Source organism: Leptopilina boulardi, unplaced genomic scaffold (assembly GCF_019393585.1).
Source record: "Leptopilina boulardi isolate dan_hultmark-lab unplaced genomic scaffold, ZJU_Lbou_2.1 LbouV2_194, whole genome shotgun sequence".
NCBI classification, from domain to species: domain Eukaryota; kingdom Metazoa; phylum Arthropoda; class Insecta; order Hymenoptera; family Figitidae; genus Leptopilina; species Leptopilina boulardi.
In genome coordinates, this window is record NW_026137745.1 from 185 (window position 1) to 26572 (window position 26388).

The following is a 26388-nucleotide window of genomic DNA, read 5'->3' on the forward strand; positions in this document are numbered from 1 at the left end:
CATATGTAGAACATGTTTTTATGAAATATAATTGCGAAAAATGTGATTAACCTTCGCCGGTCAAATGTTTTCTTAATTATAAATTACAAAATAGACTTTAAATCATTAAGTTTTTTTTCTAGAACTGTTATACGTCGCCCAATAGTGTATTTTATTAATGTTATGTTGCATTCTTTATTTGTTTAAACAATTTATTATGAATAATTTATAACATTTCCGAATACCCATAGACAGTAGCATATTACTGAAAATTTGTTAACTTTTCGTAGTAGTTATTAATTCTAAATATATAAATAAAATAAAATTTAGAATTACCTTTGGCACCACTATTTATTAAAATTTTTTAAACAAATAATTGTTCCCATTTTATAACTTTTTTTACAGAGCGCCTGGAAAGATGCACTTTTTTCCCAATTTTGCAATTTATCATACTGAATATAATAATAAAAACGTTAAATATGAAATCCTTATTTTAAATATTGTTTAAATAACTAATTGTTGCTATTTACTAACTTTTTTCACAGTGTACCTATAGTGATGCAGTTTTCTGCCAATTTTGCAATTTATCATGCTGAATACAATAATAATTGCATGTTTATTTTTTATCTGTTATTATATTCAGCTTGAGCTTCATAAATTGCAAAATTAGGAAAAAACTGCGTTTTTCCAGGTGCAGTGCAAAAAAAGTTAGTAAATAACAATAATAAATTGTTTAAACAATGGTTTAAATAATAATTGCATATTTATTCTTTACCTGTTACTATATTCAGCTTGATAAATTGCAAAATTAGGAAAAAATGCGTTTTTCTAGGTTCAATACAATAAAAGTTATCAAATAAAAAGAATAAGTTGTTTAAACAAATAATAAATGAAGTATAACTTTCGATAAATTAACCATTTGACAAAATAAAACAGTTACAACAAAAGTCTGATTGATCCAAGTGTTTTTAAAAAATGCAAATAAAAAAACATATGAACCATCCCAGTCGTCTCCGTTCGTAAATTGACAAAAATTATAAATAAACAATAAGAAATGTAAAAAAAATTATTCTTACATTTTTCGGAAGCTATAAAGATTTTGTTCAGTGATTAAAAATTACAATTTAATTGGTTCAAAACTCTAAAAGATATTATAATATAAATATTGTTTGAGAAAGCAATTTTAAAAAATTTGTATTATGTGAGTGATAAATTTCTTGAAATTCATAAAAAATACCAACCAAATAATGAAATTACATACTTTTAATTTTATTTTTATTTTTATCATCGAAAACAATATTGCAGTAATAAAATAATTTTATGTAGGTACATTCGACTGCAGCTTATTTAAATCACATTACATTTATTAACTGACATTAAAAAGATTTTACTTTCAGCAGCTATTATGTGCTTTTCTTATATACTAGACAATTTTAACATATTTTATCACTTGAGAGAAATAAAATTAAATTAAATTTACATCACTTTTTTTGATTTACAAAACAAAATACAAACTTAAATTATTAAATAAAACTTTATAAACAAACGCTGAAAAGTTATTTTCTGAATTCATAAACACTACTTAAATATTACAAAGTATTATTAATATTTGGCGCTGCTTCAATTTTCCTATTTTATACACCAATTTATATACAGAATTTATATTACACAGTAAGGTAAATGTCCCAATTTGGGAACATGAAAAAATATGTGGACAGTTTTTACATAAATGCAAATTAAAACGAAAGTCACCTTAAAATAATGTTGCAAATTTTGTTTTATTTAATTTCGTGTATATTTGTAATAGATAAAATTTTTATAACTATAAAAGCTTTCCATATTCAGTGTTCCCAAATTGGGACATTCACCTTATTTGTAAAATTTTTGGAAAAATTTTGTCTTTAAATAAAAATAACGACATTTTTCTATGCGAACGTGTTAATAAAATACCGAAAAAACATTGTAGTATATGAGACCATTGATAATGGAAACAAATTTCTAACCGAAAACATTTTCTTTAAAACGAGAGCACCTATATTTTTGGTTACCTATTTCTTCGACGATAATTTCAGGCCTTAAACTCGCTTTGGCATTAAAAATTAGGTACCTTAAGTAACAAAAGAGGAGAAAATGGGGACTAATTTACGTACCAAGATTTTTTACTTTTATTATTCAAAATGATGATTTGTAATTTAAAAATGTATTTAGTGATATAGTTTCTGCAGCAAGTTTATGTATTTTATTTAAAATACCTATTTTTATGAGTTTTAAAAATAATTTTAATATTAAAGTAACATTTTTAGTCAGCTTATGTTAAAAATTTAATTTTTATAATATAAGCAACACTTTGAAAAACAATGATAAAATTTTGTTTAAAAACTTATAATGAAATTTTTAAAAACCGTAAATTTTACTCAAATATTAAACAATTATTTTCTATTTTACACTGAAAAATTAACTCTAATGATTTCATACATAGGAGACTTATATAATTTACCGTGTTTTAAGATATAATTGAATTTACCCCTTTTTCCTGATTTTTAATTACTATATATATATATATATATATATAAATAAATAGTCTTAAAAAATAGATATATCAAAAACTTTTTTTTAAATAAAAACTACGTAATTTAAGTACTTTTAGTGTAAATTACGTACTTTAAATAGTTTTGGTCAAATTTAAGTACTTTTACGTACTCTTTTTAAAATTAAGTACTTTTCCTTAATTTAGGTACTTAGTTCGAGGCTTGTAATTTATTCTTCGACAAGGCCATCCTCTTCATCACTCTCATCATCAGCTGTAATAAAAAATAAATTTCTTTTAACAGTTTGTATTTAATATTATTTTTATCAACTTATAATTTTCATCAATAACACCGTCCGACACGATTTTTCACACACGAATAAATCAATGATTTTCAGAAACTAGGACCAAAAAAAAGATACCCGTGTCTGGCCGTTTTGCTAGATCAGGTCATTTTTTGTTTTTAGGGGTAAAAACAACCCTTAATTGAAAGGTGATAGGAAATCTTGTACAAATAAATAATTTTATATGAAACCTGGTATCTCGGGGTTTTCCAGGTCGCTGATTACGAATCTGATGTCAGATTTTCAAAATTCAAAATGGCGGATCCAATATGGCGGTCGAAATTTATAAAAGTTCATCGAATTCACTTGAAACTTGTTACTTTAAGGTTTTTGGGGTCGCTGATAACGAATATGATGTCAGATTTTGAAAATTCAAAATGGCGGATCCAATATGGCGGTCGAAATTTATAAATATTAATTATTTTTTATAAAACTTGGTGTCTAGGAGTTTTTGAGGTCGCTGATAATGACATAATAACATTTATAAATTTCGACCACCATAGTGAATCCGCCATTTTGAATTTTGAAAACCCGACATCAAATTCGTAATCAGCAACTCCAAAAACCTTCAAGTAACAAGTTTCAAGTGAATTCGACGAACTTTTATAAATTTGAAACGCCATATTGAATCTGACATTTTGAATTTTAAAAATCTGACTTCAGATTCGTACTCAGCGACTCCAAAAACACCTAGACACCAAGTTTTATAAAAAATAATTAATATTTATAAATTTCGACCGCCATATTGGATCCGCCATTTTGAATTTTCAAAATCTGACTTCATATTCGTTATCAGCGACCCCAAAAACCTTCAAGTAACAAGTTTCAAGTGAATTCGATGAACTTTTATAAATTTCGACCGCCATATTGGATCCGCCATTTTGAATTTTGAAAATCTGACATCAGATTCGTAATCAGCGACCCGGAAAACCCCGAGATACCAGGTTTCATAAAAAATTATTTATTTGTACAAGATTTCCTATCACCTGTCAATTAAGGGTTGTTTTTACCCCAAAAAACAAAAAATGACCTGATCTAGCAAAACGGCCAGACACGGGTATCTTTTTTTTGTTCCTAGTTTCTGAAAATCATTGATTTATTCGTGTGTGAAAAAAAAAGTTGAATTTTGTCGGACAGTGTAATATTACCTCCATATTCTAATGCATTCATATTATGAACACAATAAAAACTTTCTTTTTAAAAAAGTGGTATTAAAAAATTAGCTTTAAATAAAAAAAGTCATGATTGGATAATAATAAACAACCTACATACCAAAATAAATAAACTATTCTTACTTAAAAACTGCTGAACCGATTGTCTCGAAATTTTACATATTTTTTCAACAATCTAGTCCTTGATCGAAGGATTGATTTTTTTAAGCAAAACTTTTCTTTTTACAGCTGCAAAACGACCTTTTTTTATGAAAATTGAACGTTCAACTTTGACAGGTCGCCATTTTGTCAAATATTTTTTTTCATAAATTCTTTGAACAAGGACTAGATAATAATCTTTCAATATATGTAAATTCGTTGCAATTTTTGATTTCCGACGAATCAAATTTCCGTACTGTTGGTCACCGCAAACCATGTTTTCCAGGAGGACGTCACTTCAGCAGAACATAACTTTAGAACTAATTAATAGGGGAGAGTGGGGCAAGGATAGTTAAGGGGCAAGGATAGTTAGTGGCTCTAATACAGAAACGGCTCGTCAAAAAAACGGGTCATTTATCATGTACACTCGTCTTAACACCAAAAGACGACAGTAAAAATTTGAGCTTGCGGGGACACTATTTGTAGAAGCTACGTGCCCATTTGTGTTAATTCTCAGTTTTGCTAAAATATTTTCACCTTATTTTTATTATTCAATCTTATTTTTGCGGATATAATTTATTAAATATATTTGGTTGCGTAAATGTTTTCTGGTGTAAAATTTTGTGCTGAAAACGAATATCATATTCGTTTTTTAAAAAAAAAATTTTTTTGTACTAAAAATTTGTGATAATTCGAAAAAAGCGCTCACGGGGCAAAACTAGTTAGTGCCTTGTTGTAATACTTATGACAAGGTAATGTCTGGCTAACACAATTTTTTAATTGCAAACGAAATGCTAATTACTTTTTATGGATCGCGATTTAATAATTTTTTTGTTTTTCAAAAAATTCACAAAAAACATGTTTTTTTGATAAAAATTATCATCCTTAACTGCTAAGTTGTATTAAACATGATTCGATTTAATTAGAATAATAATTTTTATTGTTAAGTCTTGACAAATATAATTCGATACCTTGAAACAATGGAAAATCAAATTTCATGATTTTTTGTATCATTCTTAGTAAAAACAAATTTTCAACTATCTTTGCCCCACTAGTGGGGCAAGGATAGTTAAAAATTTTTTTTTACTTTTCCAATATTATCTCGAAGGCATTGCAATCTACAAGAAAACAATGTATAGCAAAATTGTAGCTAAATAAACAGGCTTTCGAACGATACTATTCTTTTTCTGATGCCAGTTTAAATTTCACCGCTAGATCCAAAAATATCTTACCTAACTATCCTTGCCCCATCCTCCCCTACTTTTAACATTTCTTTTTTTCAAATTCAACTTTTAAGCATGTACTTTTAGGTAAAAAAATATTATTAAATATTATTAAATATTATTAAAGATATTTTAAAAAAATTAATGCTTTACGAGAAAAAAATTCGGGAAAAATGTCTATTTTTTGGCGTTACAACTGCGGGTGCCCCCTTAATCTTGCCATCGCCGCAATCACCTACTTTGAGTCCTTGGTATGAAAATAATTATTGCGCCCGCTCTCTCTTAAAAATGCCAAAATGCATCTCCATTACACCTCGAGGGTAAACTAAGCGCATGCAAAGTGATACTTTGCCTCTATTCTAAGTGCTCGAAATGACGTGCTTTCCGTGCGGGTAGGACAAAAAATACATATATATTATTCTGTTCTGAATTGTGCCCAGTTTCTGTTCCCTTGTATGAATTTTTTTTTGAAAATCTCAAATTTCCAAGCAAAAAAATTAAACAAATTTTTTTAACGAATGTACAAACAAAATTTTTAAAAAGAACAAATCATCCATGGAAATGTTAAAATAAAATATTACAAAATATAATTTAACTTACGAATTCTCTCTCTTCTATTTTTAGGTTTATTCAGGTCGTTTATTTTCGACGTTAAGGTCTTCCTTACTCTACCAACCAATTCCTTTAATTTTTTCTGTCCTTTTGCTCCTTGTTTTATTAGTCTATCTTTATACACTTCTATGATATTGAAATAAAGAAAAGGATTGTTTATTTATTAAGTGAAATAGCAGAAAATTTTTTTATGAATGTTCAAATTATGGTCATTTCATCTTATACAAATCGTGTGCTTTTATTAGGGTGTCTGACAGTCAGGGAAAATTGTAGAGGATTTTTTTTTATCATTCAAAGTCAGATAAATTTCTATTAATTTATTCAAAAATTCTCATTTTTTATTGATCTATTAAGACTTAAAATGATTTTTATTACCATTTTTCAGTATAAATAGAAGTTAATATATTGTTAAATTAATTTATTATGAATTTAGTAAAAAGTCAAGAATCAGTAAATTTTTTTTCAACCCTTGTTAGACACCCTAATATATGCCAAAGTATTTAAGAGATCACTTCTCGATGAATTCTAGTAAATACTTCGTCATTATCTTGTACATTTATTTCGTTTAAGGATTATTAAATATATTTCAGAAATTTTATTTTTTGAAATAATTAGGGTTTTCTAAAACTTATATTCTCTAAATCTGTAAAAAATCAAAATCAAGTTAAAGTTTTTAAACTTTATTTTCTAAAAAACTGTAAATGCAAATTTCATGAAGTTTTTTTTATTTAATTAAAACCCTATTAAGTTATCAAATTCAAGTGTTACATTGATGGAAAATTGTAACTAATTATTGAATAATAATTTTTTTAGTATTCAACTTACACCCCGCTTTTGCAAGCATTAACTTTGCAAACTTTAGTAGTTAATAAAATTTTGAGTTCAAATTAAAGATAACTTTAAATTTGAAATATTCCTCCATATACATATTTAACATACGTTTAAGCCCTAAATGAGTTTTAATTTTAAAAAATAAGTAACATAAAGTTTTATATTTCGAATTCGAAATAAACTGATAGGCTTACTTTATATCACTGATATTTTACATTTTGAGTTCATTATAATTATAAATGAAACAGTTTTAATTATTTATCAATTTTGTACATTTGAGAAATATTGATTCGATGAAGTAAAATAGGGAAAAACATTTAGACAAATTACTTTTATGATTGATTTACTTTAACGTTTTATATTAATTGTAACTTTGCTTAATTCTAGACGTCTCAAATTTAAAAGAATATATAAAGTAGAACACCCAAATTTACTACTGCATTTTAAAAATTTACATACATAATTATATTTTGTAATTACCTTCCATGGCCCTAATCATTTTGTTTGGAATTTGTGTCCGAACTTGAACTTGTTCTTCATCGCGGGGACCAGCCCTTGTTTCATCCAAGCACATATTTTTTAAATCGTCGCCCCAAATACAAAGTGCTAAATTTATTATAAAGCATCCATTACTTCTTGAACGTTTAATATCATTCCAATCTTCGGTTAAAATCATTATTCCTCCACCAAGATACGTCTGAAAATGTAAAAATATTGTCAAAATAAATGTTTTCTTTGTATTATTTTACATTCCTTTGTCAGTTATCTTACAATTCCAGGAAAATGTTGAACAATACGGATTGTCAGTCATTGAGCAAAAAGTCACACGTCAGGACACATAACTAGCATTATAATTTGGACTAATGATCATCATGAGACAATATATACAGTCTTCAGATCGACTTCAAGACTCGAAAAAAGTCGTTTTAGTCAATTGGAAATTTAAAAAAGACAAAACAAAGTCGTTTATACTATTCCTTAGTATCACAAAAATGTTATGTTATTTTTCCTTGATTAATAACTTCAATTAATCAAAAATTAAATAATTTTGTTAAGTAAAAAAATTTAAATACGTTTGCTGTTTCTTTTTCTACAAGAATTTTTAAATAATTTTTAAAAATTTCAACTTCAATCATTCTGAAAGTTAACGATTTTTAAAATTGAAAAGAATTTTAACTAAACTTCTTCACTGAATCAATTATTTTAAATAATTTTTAAAGTAATAAAGATGAATTATTAAAAATATATAATCCAAAATATTGAAAATAATACTATTTTTAAAAATTATAAAATAAAAAAAATTAAAATTAGTTTTAAACAAAAATTTTGAATGATAATAGATTTTTTAATTACAAATAATTAAAAAATTTCCAAATAATTAAAATTCATTAAATTTGAAACACAAATCCATAATAAAGCACATTTTAAAAAAATTTTCTTATATTTCTTTGTTGATAGGTGTAATGTCAGTCTTCAAAAATAATTAAACTTTTAGACAACTTGAAAATTTAATAAGTATTTTGGAGAATTTCAATTGAAAATTTTGAAAATAATTGCTTTCTTTAAAATTTTAATAATAGTTCTAAACAATTAGATTTAAAAAAAAATTTAATGTAATTCTTTTTTTCAGATATTTTGAATTGAATTTTAAAAGATTATAATAACAAAAATTTCAAAAAGTAGTTTTTTTAATAATATTTTATTATACCTTTTATTTACATTCATTTTCATTTTGATTTTTCATTTTTTAAAATTCAATTATTTCAAAAATTTGCAATTAAAATTTTTCGAAAACTTATTTTCATAAATTTTATAAAATTTCAATTATTTAAAAATATTTAGTTAAATATTTCGAAAATTTATTTATCATATAGAAAAATTAATCAAAAATAAAGTTCCAAATATTTGGTTATTTTTTTACCTTATAAAAGTCAAAGTAATTTGCTTGAAGAAAGTTGTATTTTGCTATAATATTTGTAAGTAAAGTCAAAAAAGTCAAATTTTTGGAAAATAAGTCGAAAAATGCCTGTATTAGATTAAATATTATATATCTCTATCCTTTTAAAGAAACGTTATTTAGTGTTCCCATAGTAAATTCTATAGTGCACTTGATAACTGAGTAACTTGACCTACAGCTTTTTTAATCAGCAGCAGGAAGTAAACTCGAGGAAAAAATCTTTCTATACTTATAGGCTTAAATCTAAATGTAAAAGTAACGTTGCGTAATTACTTTATGTTATGCTATGGTCTAAACCCGACGACGAAACCTAGGTTAAAAATAAACAACTTTTTTATAAAACGTAACACTCCATAATGATACCTAATTACAATGTTTTAAATTTAAATATATTGAAGTGATTGAAAATATGTCAAATCATCAATTATTTCAATCCAAATAAGGGGGATTCTTCCTCAATCGTCCCAGCCAAAAAAAAAGTTCTTGGATTGACTTGATACTTTGGTAAATTTTTGTCCTATTTGAAAGTAACAAATCCCTAAAATATTAACTCTTTAAAAAAAATTGCAAAAAGTAGTGGGGGTTGAAGTTTTTTCGTTTGCGAGAAAAATAATATCAAATGACGCGGCGCGCCCAAACCATGGACGCAGAAGGCCCTATCGTCCTGTTTTCTTACCTTTCAGTATTAAAGCTGTTGATGGAACATCATTTTATTAACTTCACTTGATTATTAGTGCAATTGAATATTAATAAATAAAATAAAAATTTTCTACATTTATATATTTTCATTATATTTTTTGTTTATTATATAAATTATTCTAAATTTATGTATATTATATTATTTTATGAATGTTTACTTTTCAAAATAAGTTTATAAATAAATAATTGCGTGCATAAATTAATTAATTAATAGTAGTGAAATTTAAATATTTCTTTAATTAAATTGTCTACATATTATTGTTTTGTCGTTTTCAAATGTTTCCCTCGCTTTTACTAGTTCCCCGACTTTTCGCTAGATGGTTTATGATTTTTCTGTAACTCGAAAATAACATTGATCTCTGCGAATATAAGAAACAAGACTGTATTCAAATAATTTGCTTTCACAATTTATTTTGTGCATATTGTGTTTCAAGGTAAGTTTTTTCAAGGCAAGTTAACGATTATTTCTATTTTTGATTTTATTTATATTTATAAGCATAGTATATTTAAAAATACTATCTTTCTTTAAATGGCAGAAGTCAAAAAAGACTCCAAACTTGTTTGGAGGAATGAATGTGCAAATCCTCTTGGAAAAGAGAATCACAAATCAAATGATTTGCTTAAAATTTCGAGTAAAATCAGAGAAAAATTTCCGACATTACCAGAATTTTCAAAAATTTGTTCTAAATGCAGAAAAGAGCTCGGTAAATTAAAATCTGTTCAAGGTGTTTTAAATTCAGAATTGAATTCTTCTTTTCCTAATATAGCTTCTTCTGATTTAGATTCATCCGATACTGTTGCTTGTAATATTAATTCTTGTGACAATGAAAGTGAAGATTTTGATGATGATAAAGATAACGATTTCGTATCTTTTTCAAAACCTCAATGCGGTTACTTATATCATAAAGAAGCCGTTGAAGTTTTAGAAACAATTATTGAAGAATTTAAATCAACTTCTAATATAGCTAAAAAAATTCAGCTTCTTACGCTTGCTCCAAGATCTTTGGGCAGGCAAAAAATTATGTCGATGTTTGGTGCGTCCGAACGCAACGTTAGAACTGCAAAAAAGTTAGTTTCAGAGATGGGGATTTTAGCACTTCCCGCTGCAAGAAAAGGAAAACCTTTAGATTCTGACAAAGAAATTTTGGTAACAAATTTTTATCAACGAGATGATAATAGTCGCTTATTACCAGGAATAAAAGACTTTATATCAGTTCGTAAAAGCGATGGGAGTCGAGAGCATGTCCAAAAAAGATTAATACTTTGTAATCTTAAAGAATTATACTCTCTTTTTACATCTGAGTATAAAGATGTTTCCTTAAGCTTTTCAAAATTTGCTCAATTGAGGCCAGCAAATTGCGTTTTAGCAGGCAGCAGCGGAACTCATACCGTTTGCGTCTGCGTGTACCATGAAAATGTAAGATTAATGCTAGATAGCATAGATATTCAAACATTGACAAATGATCCCGAAGTAATTTATGAAAATTATTACGATTGTTTAAATCTTCTTATTTGTTCTAATCCAACAAGTACTTGTTATTTAGAAGGCTGTCAGAACTGTCCTGATGATTCAAAAATTAAAGAAAATTTGATTGAATATTTTGAAGAAAATGAAATCGATGAAATTAAATTTGATTCATGGACACAAACAGATAGATGCTCTTTAAATACCATTGTAATGAGCACAGACGAATTTGTAAATGAACTTTGCCAAAAATTGAATAAATTAAAGTCACATCATTTTATTGCAAAAGAGCAATCATCGTTTATGAACAGTCTAAAATATTCTCTGCAAGATGACGAATTTTTAATTACTTGTGACTTTGCAGAGAATTATGCTTTTGTTTTACAAAATGCTGCTCAGTCTTTTCATTGGAATAATGACCAAGCCACTATATTTACAGTGGTTATTTATAATAAACAATTTGAAAAACTAGAGCACAAGAGTATAGCAATAATATCCGACAATTTGACTCACGATACTGTTGCCGTTTACGTATACCAAAATATTTTAATTACTTATCTAAAAACCAATTTTAATCCTAAAAAGTTATATTACTTTACGGATGGTGCTGGGCAGCATTTTAAAAACAAAAATAATTTCGCGAATCTTTTGGCTCATCAGACAGATTTTAGAATATTAGCTGAATGGCATTTCCATGCTACAGCTCATGGCAACAGCCCCTGTGATGGAATTGGAGCAAATATAAAAAGAAATGCTGCTCGTTACAGTCTCCAATGCTCATTAGAGAATCGAATTCTAACTGCCAAAGCTCTCTTTGATTGGTCACAAAAATATTGTAAAGAAACGCTAACTTTTTACAGTAGCAAAGACGCTCATGTTGAGGCTGCTCAAAATTTAAATAACAGATTCGATAACGCTCAAACTGTACAAGGCACACTTCAATATCATTCCTTTATGCCTAAAGGGGAGGTAAGCTTGAATTAAAAAAATATTCGCGGGCTTCCGAATATGACATTTTCATTAAAAAAACTAAAAAAATCCCTTTACGAGTTTCTCAACAAAAAACAGTCACCAAAAAATGTAAAAAACAATCTAAAAAGTAATTTGACATTCTTTAAATTAAAAATCAATTCATTTTTTAAATTCAAAACAATCTTTCTAAATTGCTCCCAAGTATATATTTTAAAGAGGTTTTTCAATATTACAAAAATAAATAATTTCATATCAAAAAAACAATATCCAATTTAGCAATAACTTCAGTTTATCATTTTCCAAATTAAAAATTTTTTTCAGTAACAGTAATGCTGGCACTATTTTAATGACAGTCTCAACCCTGTATAATGCAGAGAGCTATTACTGAAGTAAAATAGGCACGACTTGCTATGACAGGGCCCACTGCGTCCATGGATTGGACGCGCCGCGTCATTTAATATTATTTTTCTCGCAAACTTCTTTTTGTCCCACTTTTATATTTACATAACTCATTGGAAAAAACCTCAGCTTTCTAATGAGAGTAAAATAAAAAAAATTAAAAATACCCAAAGGAATGAAAATTCAAAAATAAGAGTTAATTTTGAAAAAAAGGGGGTGAAAAATTTTTTTTCCAAAATTTCGTTGTAATCGTTGAAAAGTACATAAAAAATGCTTTAAAATTCATTATATAAAAATTAAAATCCATAAAGATTTGTCGTAGTTACAGTGATTTGAAAATGATAGTGTCACCTTAAACGAAAAAACTTCAACCCCCACTACTTTTTGCAATTTTTTTTTAAAGAGTTAATATTTTAGGGATTTGTTACTTTCAAATAGGACAACAATTTACCAAAGTATCAAGTCAATCCAAGAACTTTTTTTTGGCTGGGACGATTGAGGAAGAATCCCCCATAAATGCTTAATTTGTCCTTAAATTTTATTCTTATCGTTTTAAAATATTTATATATATATATATCGAAGGTATGGCGCAAATAATTTAATTTAAACATTTTAAAGAACTTTGATTGCAATGTAATAAAAATTTTTAATTTAAAGTAATATAGCCTAAAATTTAACAATTACTTCTTAATGACAAAAAATTGTAATTTTAATTGAAATGCAACTATAAATGTTGTTCAAAATGTGAAAAAATTTCTTATGATTCTACAAAGACGTATTTAAAATTTAATTTGCATAAACTGGCTCAATTCTTTTAATGTAACTGAAAATTAAGTTTATAGAATTTGGAAAATTAATTATCATAGATTAGATAACATTAAACTTCAGAAAGACAAAAATTAAAGTATTTGGAAAGTACAGAAGTATAAAATTTAGATGTACTTAATGAATTTGATATTACATGATGCAGAGGAAGAAAATTTTTAATTAAATATGGCTAATGTAACGTTACACTATATACTTTTGCTTACAAAATAAATAAATTTAAAGATAGCTTTACTCTTAAAGTAATTTAAAAATTAATAACTTTCCAATGATAATTTTATCAAAATATGTATTTAATAAATGAAACTAATTTTCTGAGTATTGAATAATAAATAAAAAATATTATTTGTTTTAAAGATACTGAGAAAAATAGCAGCAATTAAGGGGACTTTCCAGTTCAAAATGTGAAAAAATTGATTTTTTTTATATTTTCGGGTTCCTCATAGTCTCTAGAATACTCCCCTAAAAGTTTATTGCAAAATTCGAAGTAAAACAAAAGTTATAATTGTATATTCTACGCCATGTCAAAGATTTTTTTGTGCACGGATTACTAGAACGCAATCGAGTGATCAAAATGTTTCCTCATTTGTCTTTTCCAAAAAAGACACACATAAATGAATATGAGGTTACTGATTGCAAATTAAATATCAACATTTTTGAAATTCAAAATGCCGGATCCAATATGGCGGACCTTTTTTTTAAAATTCATCGGATTAACTTGAAATTCGATACTCGTGGGTTTTCGGGATTGCTTATTACAAATCCGGTATTCGTTTTTAAAAATTCAAAATGGCGGATCCAATATGGCGGACGACTTTTTTAAACAAGCGTCGGATTTGCTTGAAAATCGTTACTCGGGGTCGCTGATTACGAATCCGGTGTCAGTTTTCAAAAATTCAAAATGGCAGATCCAATATGGCGGACGAATTTTTTTAAAAAGCGTCAGATTTGCTTGAAAATCGTTATTCAGGGGTTTTTGGGGTCGCTGATCACGAATTTGATGTCAGTTTCTTAAAAACCAAAATGGCAGACCCATTATGGCCATTTCGAATTTTGGAAAACTGACATCGGATTCGTAATCAGCGACCCCGAAAACCCCCGAGTAACGATTTTCAAGCAAATCCGAAGCTTGTTTAAAGAAGTCGTCGGCCATATTGGATCCGCCATTTTGAATTTTTAAAAACTGACATCGGATTCGTACTCAGCGACCCCGAAAACCTCCGAGTAACGATTTTCAAGCAAATCCGACGCTTGTTTAAAAAAGTCGTCCGCCATATTGGATCCGCCATTTTGATGGTTAAATATACAAACTTGCCTAACAAAAACTTTAAGTGCGTTTTTCTCGAAATGTCTTTTTTTGAACTGGGGGGAGTGATATCTCGAGTTCTACTCAACCGATTTTCAAAAACCAAACTGCGTTTAATTCACAATCATCATGGCTATGGACGGAACCTCGAAAACTGTAAAATTTTCCATTTCCGTCTTTTCTATAGCATAAATTTTGAATAAAAACGTGTGTTTTTTTCAAGTTTTGGGAAAAAAGTGCTCTAAAAAAAATAAGGGAACGAAAATTTCACTTTTTTGAGGTTCCATCCATAGAGAATCATCTAACGAAGAAAATGTTTTTTTATTTTATGTCTCTATCTGTTTTGGAAATCTTGGAATCACTCCCCCCATGAAAAATGAACATTTTTGAAAATGTTGTACAGCTCCGGCATCTTGGACTAAAAGTGGAAAAAAATTTTTTTTATATTATTTAATAAGTTGTTTATAACATGTAAACAAAAATTTCTGAATAAATGTCATGGTTTTTTTAAAAATACATCCTAAAAAAGCCTTCTTTTTACCCATTTTAAACTGGAATGTCCCCTTAATCAGCAAATAATTTTTATGAAGAAAATGGCAAATTTATCGAGGGTAAAAATTTGAAGTGACTTCTGAAAAACTTTTTCTTCAAGAATTTAAAAATTTTGCACAAAGTGCCGTGATTGTTTATAAAATATTCCAGATTATCATTACCTGATTATTGTAGACATCATATTTGTTCAATTTTATTCTCCTAACTGCATGAGGTCTTCCATTAATTTGATGCTCAGCATTTGCATTTTGATTTATTCGTGGTTCTTCATTTTCGTCCTGACCTATTGCATGTTCTGCATTTTCGCGATGATCCATTTCAAGTTCTGGATTTATGTTACGACTGATTCCAGAGTCAGCATTTTCACCTTGACGCATTGCAAGTACTTCATTTTTTTTTTGGCCGACTTCAGATTGTGGATTCTTATCTTGACTCATTATAGATTCTTTATTTTTGTGTTTACTTGTTCCAGGTATAGCATTGTTTCCGCAAGAAATCAAAACATTTGATGTTATTACTGGGTGATTGACTTTTAATCTTTTGCTATTAGCAGGTTCATGATGACTGTCCAAACTAATCTCCTTAGATTTCTGAATATTATCTTCTTGAGTATTAGATTTTTCATTATCTTCACGTTCAGTTTCCTCTTCTATCTCGTCATCAAGACTAAGCTTTTTTCTGTCTTTTAACAATGTATTATTCTTATAGTACTCGTTCAAGATTTCATCTTTAACTCTAGTTTTTGCCGCTGAAATTTTTGCTTTCTGGAATCAATAAAAAAATAAAATTATTTAGTGATTGCAGTCAAATTTTTAAAACTTAAATAATTGAATGATTTACAAGTGTTGATTTTTTGTGTGGTTTTTTCAATTCAAATACCATGCAGCACATCTACTTTCCAATGTAGTCGCTGCCTTAGCCAAAAAAGTTATTTTCGTATCAAGGGCGCAAAGGAGGTGATTGCGGCGAAGGCGAAATTGGGCAACCGAGGGGACCCGAAGCACCCGAGGCTTTGCCTCGGGTGCTTCGGGTCGCCGAGGTTGCCCCACTCTCGCCTGAGCCACAATCACTTTTTGCGTCCTTTGGTGCGAACATGATTTTTTGTCCTACTTGCATGGAAAGTATGGCATTGAGGGCTCGAACAGCTAATTGCTCATTATAGTAAAAAGTTAAATTATATGAAAAGATGTGATGGCACTTTAAAGTCAACATACTATTAGAATTTTGGAGATCAAAAAAAAGAAAACAATTTTAAGAATATAATATTTATTTATTTAGAACAGAATATTTATTCTACGAATGCATAAATTAATTTGGGTTGTGAATAATAAGCTACATATATTTAATAACGAATAAAATAAAAGATAATGATATATTGTATTATTCTAATTTTTTTTCACTTTTTATAGAAAAAAAAAGAAATCAACATGCGAGCGCAAAATACCTTTCCGCCTGCTTACCCCACCCCCAGACGAGAATGTATTATTTTGCGCCCGCACTAAGTGCCCGAAATGACATACATACTTTCCGTGCAGGTAGGACAAAAAAATTTTTTTTTTATTTCACTTGTCAAGGTATTATAAATTAACAAACAGTTTATTATTTTATTTTGAAAAATTTACGAGAATAAGACATTTTCTAAACAGCAGCGATCACTTTTCAAAATTTTTAGGTTGATTTTTTAGTGACAGTTTATAAACAATTGATGGTCATTTAAATTCTGAATTTTTATTCAAAGGAATCAGAGGAATTGAACCTCCGGATCGTAGAAGCGCACACGCGCCATTTAAAATACATTGCGCGTATGCCCTTCTACGATCCGGCGGTTCAATTAATGGCGAACCACAGAAATGATGATTCCAACACTTTTTTAATATTATTTCATTATCAAATGATTTTCCTCAAATTTCGATTATCCTAACATGTTCGAATATGATAACTTTATACTAAAAAAATTGAGAACAATTTAAATCTATTTAATTTTTTTTAATTTGAGTCAGAGAATTGACGCCTTAGCTTGTGAATCTTTGAAAATTCCTGAATTTTTATTTTTTTAAATTCCAATAATAATTTTTTTTTAAAAATGTTATGTAGAATTACGAAAGAGATGTTAATACCAAGATTTGTCACATTAATTAATAAATAACTTTACTTATAGCGGAAATATTATGTAATATTCAACAGGTCATAGGAGTGACGCGAGACTGGGCGACAAAATTCATTTTCTATATTTACAAAAACTATAAGAAATATTATATTTATATTTTGGAAAATCTTCAAAAAAAAATTTATGAAATATTTATTCTCATGCTTTTAATAATTATTTTATGTGTTGGAAGATTGGTTTGAGGACATGTTAGATAACCTACATTTTAAGTGGTAAAATTAGAAAAAAAAAACATTAAACAGTAAAGATTTACAACTTTTTCTTGTACGATATTCAGAAAAAGTACTAAAAAATGAAATATGATTCGGTATTTTCCAAACAAAATTATAATTATTTAGAAAATCTTGAGAACATGCTAAATGACTTTTTTTGAAGAATCACTCATATATATTTAAATATATTATTTATAAACAATTTAACATAAAATATGGCAAAAGATACACTCTGAAAATTTAAAAGGTATTATAAGCAACACATCTTCCAAGCTATAGCACTGCTTTTGTTGGAAAAAATTCAATTTAAATCGAAATTTTTTGACCATTTTAACGAGAAGCCAAACTTTTCCAAAATTCACGGATATTTTTTTAAATTCAGTTAATTTCCTGGGTTATTTACAGTCGAGCTAAATTTCCTATTTTCCCGGTTGCTAAACGCCTAAATCATATTAATATGACTAGTTACTTCACTGAATGAATTATAAATGTTTTACATTATCAACGGATCGGAGAGGAAGTCGAAAAGATGGTAAAATCTTGCGACATACAAAAGAACGTCAATAGGACAATCAAGGACGGACTGAAAATTCTTCAGGAACTCGTTATAGAAGCGAACAACAAGCACAAGAAAGCGGATAACGGTGACGAACGTATGCTGAGTGCTATGAGTTTCGCAGGAGAAAATCGAAGGATCAGGGTCGAGAAACAGAACCGCATCCAGGCCCGAGAGATAAAACGCGCTGTCTTGGTGGCGCAGAAACGGAAACGAGGCACTGGCAGCCCAGAGGCCAATGCCAAAAAGAAGAAAGAGGATACACCTCCAACAAAGAAGGAAATTAAGGCGAAGGAGGTACCGAAAGCCTAAGCAGCCCAGGAAGAAGATAGATTCGAGAGGATCAACCGTGGTGATCCGAGTCGTTTCGGACAAAACGAATGCTGACGTGTTAGGGAAGCTTCGTAAGGAAGTAAACCCCGACACCAGCCACACGACAATCATGGCAGCAAGACCCACCAAGAAAGGAGACCTGTTGATTAAAATCGGAGCAGAGTCCAACAAGGAGGCCTTCACCGCCGAGGTCATCAAAGCGGTGGGAAGCATGGAAAAGGTGCAGACGGTGGATCGAAAGATCACTCTTGAGATCCGCGACCTGGATTGCCTTACCCAAGGAGCAGAAGTCCGGGACGCCCAGAAAGCAGTACTCTTGAAGCCAGGAAGCAGGAAGCTGAAGGTCTTAGGACCCAACCGTCGAGGGATGAAGCTCGCGGTTGTAGTCACCGACCAAGAAGATGCGGACAGGCTGGAGAAATTGGGACGCATAAAGATCGGCTTTATGTCCTGCCCGATCAAACGACGTGTGATGGTCATCCGGTGTCATCGATGCCTCCGGTATGTCCATCTCGCAAGAGGATGCAAGGTGGCGGACAGATCAGCTGCTTGCTTTAAGTGCAGAGAAGCTGGTCACAGGTTTGCTGACTGCAAGAAGAGCCCTAGCTGCTATTTGTGTAAGGCGTTATCTGGCGAAAATATGTCCACCGACCACATCGCCGGAGCGGAGAATGCAGAGTCTTTCGCACAGCCCTTGAGGAAGCGAAGAAGACTCTTGCTCGCACAATTATTGCTTTCTCATAGGAAGCATTCTATTGGTGAAAATTTTCTATTGTGATTTTTTGACAATTGATTATTCTACCTCAGGAGTTCAAAAATGATTTTTTAAAAAAATTTTTATAACACCTTGCGTCAAAAACTCGACTAAAGCGCAGTTTTCTAAGCACTAGTGCTTTGGTCATGAATTTTTTTTAAATTGTAGATCTCGCAGGGGGACATAAAATAAAAGTATTTTTAGCAAGATTCATCAAGTCTAACTATGTTTTTTTCGTGTTTTTCATTTCTTCAAAAAAAGTTTTTTATTCCTAACTTCAAAAAAATGTTAAGACACCTAGCGTTATTTTCCTTTCATTTTGTAGAGATTTTTAATGCGCATTTTTTAATCTATTGGCGAATTTTCTAGAGTTATTTTTTTCAGAGTTATTAACGTTTCAAAAATCAAAATTTTTGAAAAATACGACTTTCTTGAATTTTTAAATTAAAAATCTTTACAGATTATTCTAGATATTATTAGGGTGATTCTCCGTGTAGCGCATGATTTAGTAATTTCTATTATTGAAAATTTTTTTTTCGAATTGAGTAAAAGTTGATATAGAATCTTCAAAGTTGATGTTCAAGAATGAAATATTCATGGTGGGCCGGACAAAATATTTATAATTTTTATATTATTCTTAATAAACAATTTGCACATATATCTGCGTACGTACTATGCGGCTATGTTATCCAGATAGGGTGAAATAAAGTCAGTTTTAATGTTATAATTACCGGTAAATAAAATAATAATTATCCGTATATATATTCTGTATTGCAAATTATAATTATTTAACAATTATTGTTTAAATAAATTATAAAAAAGTAAAATTTTTAGAAAAAACTGTGAATCCTAATCAATTTTACATGAAGGAAAGGAAGATTGTTTAAGATTCTTGTTTGTAAAAGTTTCACTTTTTTGTATAAATTTTATAAACAAATAAATTATATAAGTAGTCAATGCAGCTTTTAAAAATAATTGTAACGTTTTTACAATTTCTTTAAAAAATTATTTTCTGACAGATGGAAATTGAGAAAGAAAAAATCATTTTTCATGTCAATTTCTGACATAGGATTTCAAAAATTAACAAATTTTTTTGGAAATTTATGGAAATGTATGGAAATTTATGCGGTAATTTATGGACATTTATGCTCTAATTAACAATTAATTATCAAGCAGAAATAAAAAAATGAAAATTTTTTTTTCGGAAATTTATGGAAATTTATTCGGTAATTTATGGACACTTATGCTGTAATTAACAATTTATTATCAAGCATAATTGAAAAAAATTTTTTTTTTGAAATTTATGGAAATATATGGAAATTTATGCGGTAATTTACGAAACTTTCTGCAGTAATTTATGGAAATTTATGTAATTATTTATTAGTTACCTAAAGTTCAATGTTTAAAACAAATTGTTTTGCTTGACTTTCTATGTGCACTTATAGATACTTCAGTGAAACACACCGTTCAATGGAGAAAAGCCTTGCAATGACAAAACGGCTATACCATGACGATGTGGCTATACCATGACGCACAAGAAAAACTGATTTTTTCAACAATTTATTGGCGATTTTCAATCTGTTTCATATTTACGTTAATTATATTCACTGAACTAATACTACTACACTTCAGTTGACATAAAATATAAATAATCATTATTTTTATTGCGAAATATTTGAAGGCTATACCATGACGATTCTGTGATTCCCTATGCACATATGATGCTTTTGATGTATGAAAAACAAAAAAATTATTTCTGAAAGCAGTTTCCCTCTTAGTAATTCACTTAGGAGAGCTTATTCTTGCTTTTAACTAATATTGAGTGAAGTTTCGATTTTATTTTTATGTAAAAAAATGCTATTTTATAAAAAGGCTATACCATGACGCAAAAACGCGGGACAAGAATTAAAACCAAAAAAATTAAATTAATTAAATTTTCTTTCACAAATGCGTTTTTTTTACAAATCTACTAACATAAACAAAACGAAACTATCAATAGTTTTTATACTAATTACTATATTTTACTAAAAATAACCATTTTTTTAATGTAAGTCGTGCTGGGGACCCATAACTACCTTGTAGAGTATTGAAAAACGCACCGATTGACTTATTAACGAACCTTTTATGATAAAAAATGGCAGAGTTATTCTATTTTCAAAAATAAAAATTCTTTGATTTTTTTAGAAAAACATAAAATTGTACCTAACTTATAGAATATTTGTAGTGAAATTGTGGAGTAATGAAATTAGTAGGTAAAATATTAAGATAGTTTATTTCATTCTCTATGAGGAAGCAAAGTGTTCACAAAGTGACGACAGATAAAACCTTTTAAACATAACTTGGCAGCAGTTTTTATGTTTGTCACAATTCATAAAATAATTTGAAGCATTTAAATTTCAGAAATGTAATTTATCATAATAAGGTATTCAGCTCACGTTAAACTTGAAAAAATTGATTTTATTAAAATATTCTTGAAATTGTGAGTAAATGTTCCTTTATGCAAACCTTTTTTCAGGTAAAAATTTTAGAACCTTTTATCGTACGGTAATTGAAATATTTGAATACAAATTTTGAACTTTACATGTAATTTTGTTAAAAGATCAAAATTTAAATCCAAATATCTCAATTATGGTACAGCAAAGGGTTGCAAAATTTTTACGAGGAAAAAGGATTGCCTAAAGGAACATTTACTCGAAACATAACACATATTTTAATAAAATCGAATTTTCCAAGTAAAAAAGTGAGCGAAATACCTTAATATTATCAATCAATATATTAAAATTTCAGTTATAAATTTTACAAAGTAAAATTTTGTTTCACTAATTGTTTAGACATTTGCAAAAAATTTTAGTTTTTGCATCATTATACAAATGGTCTACTCTGGATAGCTAAGTAGTTTGAAAAGATGCTGCGAGTGTCATATTAAAAATAATAATTATAGTTTTATTTTTACCTTCTCTTTTAAATGTAAATCATCATCGCTAACGTTGCCGCCCAAAGATAGAACAGTTCTTGAAGTTGGCAACTTCAACCTATTTCCAGTATCTTCAAATTCTTGAATTTGTCTTTCAATGTCAGCTTCACTCGCTGTAAATTAATATTTCAAATGTATAAAATTATTTAAATTTATAAAACTAAAAATACATTTTTAAATAATATTTGTAACAAATAATAACAAATGTTTGTAATTCTTGAATTTCAATTTGGGGTTAAGTATACCCAGTGATCAAAAAGCCATCTTTGTTTTTAAAACGTTTTATATTTGCTCAATTACATTTTAAGAACGTTTAAAGTTTATTTAAAACGTTTTAAAAACATTAAACGTTCTTAATACCTTATTTGACAGAAATGAAACATTCTAAAAACGTTATAGAAACGTTCTAAAAACAAAGATGGTTTTTTGCCCACTAGATAACTTTTTTTGTTTCGTTGTGAATGAAGTCGAAATTTACATACTTCTCTACTGAATTTCTCAAATGAATTACTTAAACTCATAAAATCATAATTTTTATCTAACAAAAACTGTTCACAATTATCATAAGTTTTAAAAAAGCGTTTGAAATATTTACGCCAAAAAAATGTTTCTGTTAAAACGATTTTTCTAAGTTATAATTATCAATAATGTGAAGTAATTATTTTTCTTTAGACTCCTGTTAACCAATTCATAAAAATAAAAAACTTTCTGTTTGTTTTGAAAAATAGATTTTTTAAAAAAATTTCTCTTTCAATATTTTTATAATTCATGTCATAATATAACTAAATCTATTTCTTTATGCAACATACAAACTATAGAAAACACGTTTCACAAAACGTTCAAAAGAAAATTTGTTCACAAGAAACTGTGTCTAGCTTATCGACAACACATTTTTTAAATAATACGACCTATTATTAGTAACTATTTTTATTAGTAGAGAGAAATATGATACATATTTTCGGAAGGTTTTTTCTCCATCTCAGTATTGGGTGAAAAGTTTTTTGAAATTATTCAAAATTTGTTTGCTACAGTTGCAGTGCTTATTTTAATAATTATTAATTTAATAATTTAATATCGAATATTGCTATTTGCAGAAGTTGACACATTTTTATAATGTGAAAATGCCTAATTAAAGATAGCAAAATAATCTCTAAATACAAGTTATTTTCGTGACAGTAACCCATTGCAAAAAACCATGATCGTTCTAAAAACGCTCATAAAATGTTTTTTTTAATATTTCATGTCTACTAAATAATATTCCAGAACATTCTTTGAACATTCCTGATCTTAAAATATTTCAGAACATTATTTTGTGTATATGAAAACTTCAAAAAATATTTTTGGAACCTTTCTAGAACGCACATGGTTTTCTTCTCACTGAAAATGTTCAGTATCGAAAAATATTTTTCTCGAGAAACTGAAAAAAATCGTTCAATTTTTCCCAAGGTTTAAGGCAAAAAGGTACTCTTAAAAAGCTTTTTTACTTTTTGGGTGAAATGAAAGAGATGCAATTTATTAAAATATTATCACTAAAAATAACAAAGAATAGTTTATGATGCAGAGTATCGATGCCAACTTTAGGAACCTCATGCTTGTTTTCACAAAAATGTTCAAATTATCCTAAGAAATTTCATTATTATTATTTATTGAATCTATTTTTGAAGTAGGTAATTGAAAATATTAAAAATAATTCAATTTTAAACAATTTAGAAAAAAAGAAAATTGTAAGAATTACTTTTTTCAGAAATATTCTTATACAATTTTTTAAAGCTAATTTACATTAATTTTCATTTTAAAATTTACACTTACGGATTTTTCATTAAAATTTTTGAGATTTGATAATTACATTTTTTGAACTTTAAATTTATTATTTTCGATATTTGCAATTACAATTTTTTACAAGTTGTTTTTTAAAAATTCTAATAAAATCAATTATTTTCAATTAAGTTTTTGAAAATTTCAAGTACTCAAAATTTTTGATTATAGGTTTATTTTAAAAATTTAATTATTTCTAAAAAAATTGTGTAAAAATAATTTTTGAAAGATTTGTCTATATAGTTATTTTTCAAACTGTAAAAATGAAAATAAGTTGCATTTTATACTTAAAATGTGGTTGCAATCTTTTAAAGAAAAGTCGAAACAATAGTAATTGTTAAAACTAGTCGAGAAAAACATAATATCCGAGACCCGTGTTTCGTGTATTCAAAATAATTTTTAAATTCTATTAATTGAAATGAAATTTTTGAATGACAGTAGAACTGTTGGAAAAAAGTTCAAAATAATCTTGATCTTCAATAAAGAAATAAATTTTGAATTTAAAAAAATTTCACTGTTTGAAAGGGTTCAAAAAATATCCAAAATAAACATCTATTACACATTCTCCTCACATTAGACGTGGTTGAAGTCCACAACGTTTATCAACGATTTTTAAAAAATTAACATTTTTTCAAACAAAAAATAAAGAGATATTTTTTGCTTAAAACATTTTTATTTTTAAAATGGATGTTAAAGATGATTGTAAATTTTTATTTCTGGTGTAAATTTTTTATAAATTGTAATAGAAAAAAATATTTTTTTTTCAATTGTTGATCAAAAACGTTGTGGACTTCAACTTCGTTCACATTAGTATGTATATCTATATGTGATTTATATTATCCAAAGTAGCCACTGATTATATTCTGTCTGTTTACTCATTTTTCAAGACTTTTATTCCATATATTTTTTTAAACAATACAGTTAATAAAAATATCGTCTGAAAAAAAGAATAGAGCATTTAATATATTTCTTTCTTTCTTGTTTTGTCTGCTTTTTAATAATTTGTTCAATTTAAGCGGTTATTAATAACAAATCGAATAATTAAGAACAGCAAACTGAATTACTAAGAAATAACAAAAAAAAATTTATGATAATTATTCAAGGACGTTTATACCCTGAAATGCAGACCTCCAGAAAAAAATAATTAATGAACATTTAAATAATTGAAATAATATTATTAATTGTATTTTCTGAAAGAAGGAATATAAATTTTAAAGAAAAAAAATTTAAAACCTAAAAAATTTATTTGTTTATAAAATTTGCATCTGATTGAAAATTTCTGTCATATCGCTTTCATAGAATTTTTTTAAAAATATTTAATTTTAATGTAATATGGTTTATTTTCTTCAAAAAATGATTCTTTACAACTTAACCGTAAGGATTTTTAAACAATCAAGCAGTTTAGAAAATATGGCTATTTGTTTAAAAGAATTAAAAATTTTTTTTTAAAAATAGCTATATTTTCTAAACGGATTGATTGTTTAAAAATCCCCATGGTTAAGTTGTAGAGAATCATTTTCTGAAAATAATAAGCCATGTTACATTAAAATTAAATCATTTTTAAAAAAATTCTGTAGAAGCGATATGACAGAAATTTTTAATCATATGCAAATTGTATAGATAAATAAATTTTTTTCTTGAAAATTTATATTCGTTCTTTCAAAAAATACAATTAATAATATTTTATCAGTTATTTAAACGTTCATTAATTACTTATTTCTGGAGGTCTGTATTTCAGGGTATAAAGGTCCTTAATAATTTTATTTCCCAATAGCGTGTTGTTTTATTATTAACAATTTTATTTTTAAAAAAATGTGTAGAGAATACTAACGTTTTCTTATGTGATATATAGTATTGATTTTTTATTTAACAATTTGGAAATATTTATTTTTCAAAATTCATAAAAATATTACAATACATTAAAATGCATATCGAATATGAAAAATTAAATATCGATTATTAGTAAGGAAATTAAAATTTTTTTTCCATTTATGAAAATAGTTAACAAGAGACCAAGAAAAATTATTTTAAGATTTTCAGATAATAAATACGTTTTTCATTATGATGTTTACAACTTTCATGAATCAAAACTTTCACTTTAACAAATATCGTCGCAGGTATTTCTTCAAAAACAAAAATTACTATCGATTACATTTATAAACAAGAGAAATCTTTTTTACATTTATAATATTTACCCAAGAAATATAATGAAATGAAAATTAAATAAAACAAGTTGAATCTAATTTGTCTTTTATTATTAATTTCTAAATACTACTTCGAAAGATTCTTACAGATTTAAATTTAAAGAAAGAAAAAAACACTGTAATGTTATTTATCAATTTATTCATTAATATTAAATACTTACTTCCTAGAAAATGAATATAGGCCGTGTAGTGTTCATTTTTTTTCGTTTGATCGTTGAACCATTTCACTTGAGCTTTTTTTCCTGTTACGACATTGCAATTCTCAAATTGTCCAATCTCGACTATATCTGTCGATTTATCCGAGTAATATTGAACAAATGCGTGCGTGTTTTCTGCCATTTTCAATCACTCTTAAAAACAGGCACAAAAAAC

General features: G+C 27.5%; 1 protein-coding gene across 2 annotated transcripts in view; it reads right to left on the reverse strand.

Moving 5' to 3' along the window:
- Positions 1-1224: 1224 nt before the first annotated feature.
- LOC127278031 (uncharacterized) overlaps positions 1225-26388 on the reverse strand; it is a 124739-nt gene continuing 99575 nt past the window's right edge. The window contains exons 1-6 of one of the 2 annotated variants that reach the window (XM_051299526.1): positions 26178-26368; positions 21977-22110; positions 15163-15765; positions 7307-7523; positions 5984-6121; positions 1225-2780 (exon numbers count right to left, since the gene is read on the reverse strand). In XM_051299526.1, the coding sequence (XP_051155483.1) occupies positions 2737-2780; positions 5984-6121; positions 7307-7523; positions 15163-15765; positions 21977-22110; positions 26178-26355 (1314 nt within the window). In that variant the 5' untranslated portion in view covers positions 26356-26368 and the 3' untranslated portion in view covers positions 1225-2736. Of the gene's footprint in view, positions 2781-5983; positions 6122-7306; positions 7524-15162; positions 15766-21976; positions 22111-26177; positions 26369-26388 lie in introns of those variants that run through there. The other variant, XM_051299527.1, reaches the window with a different exon arrangement.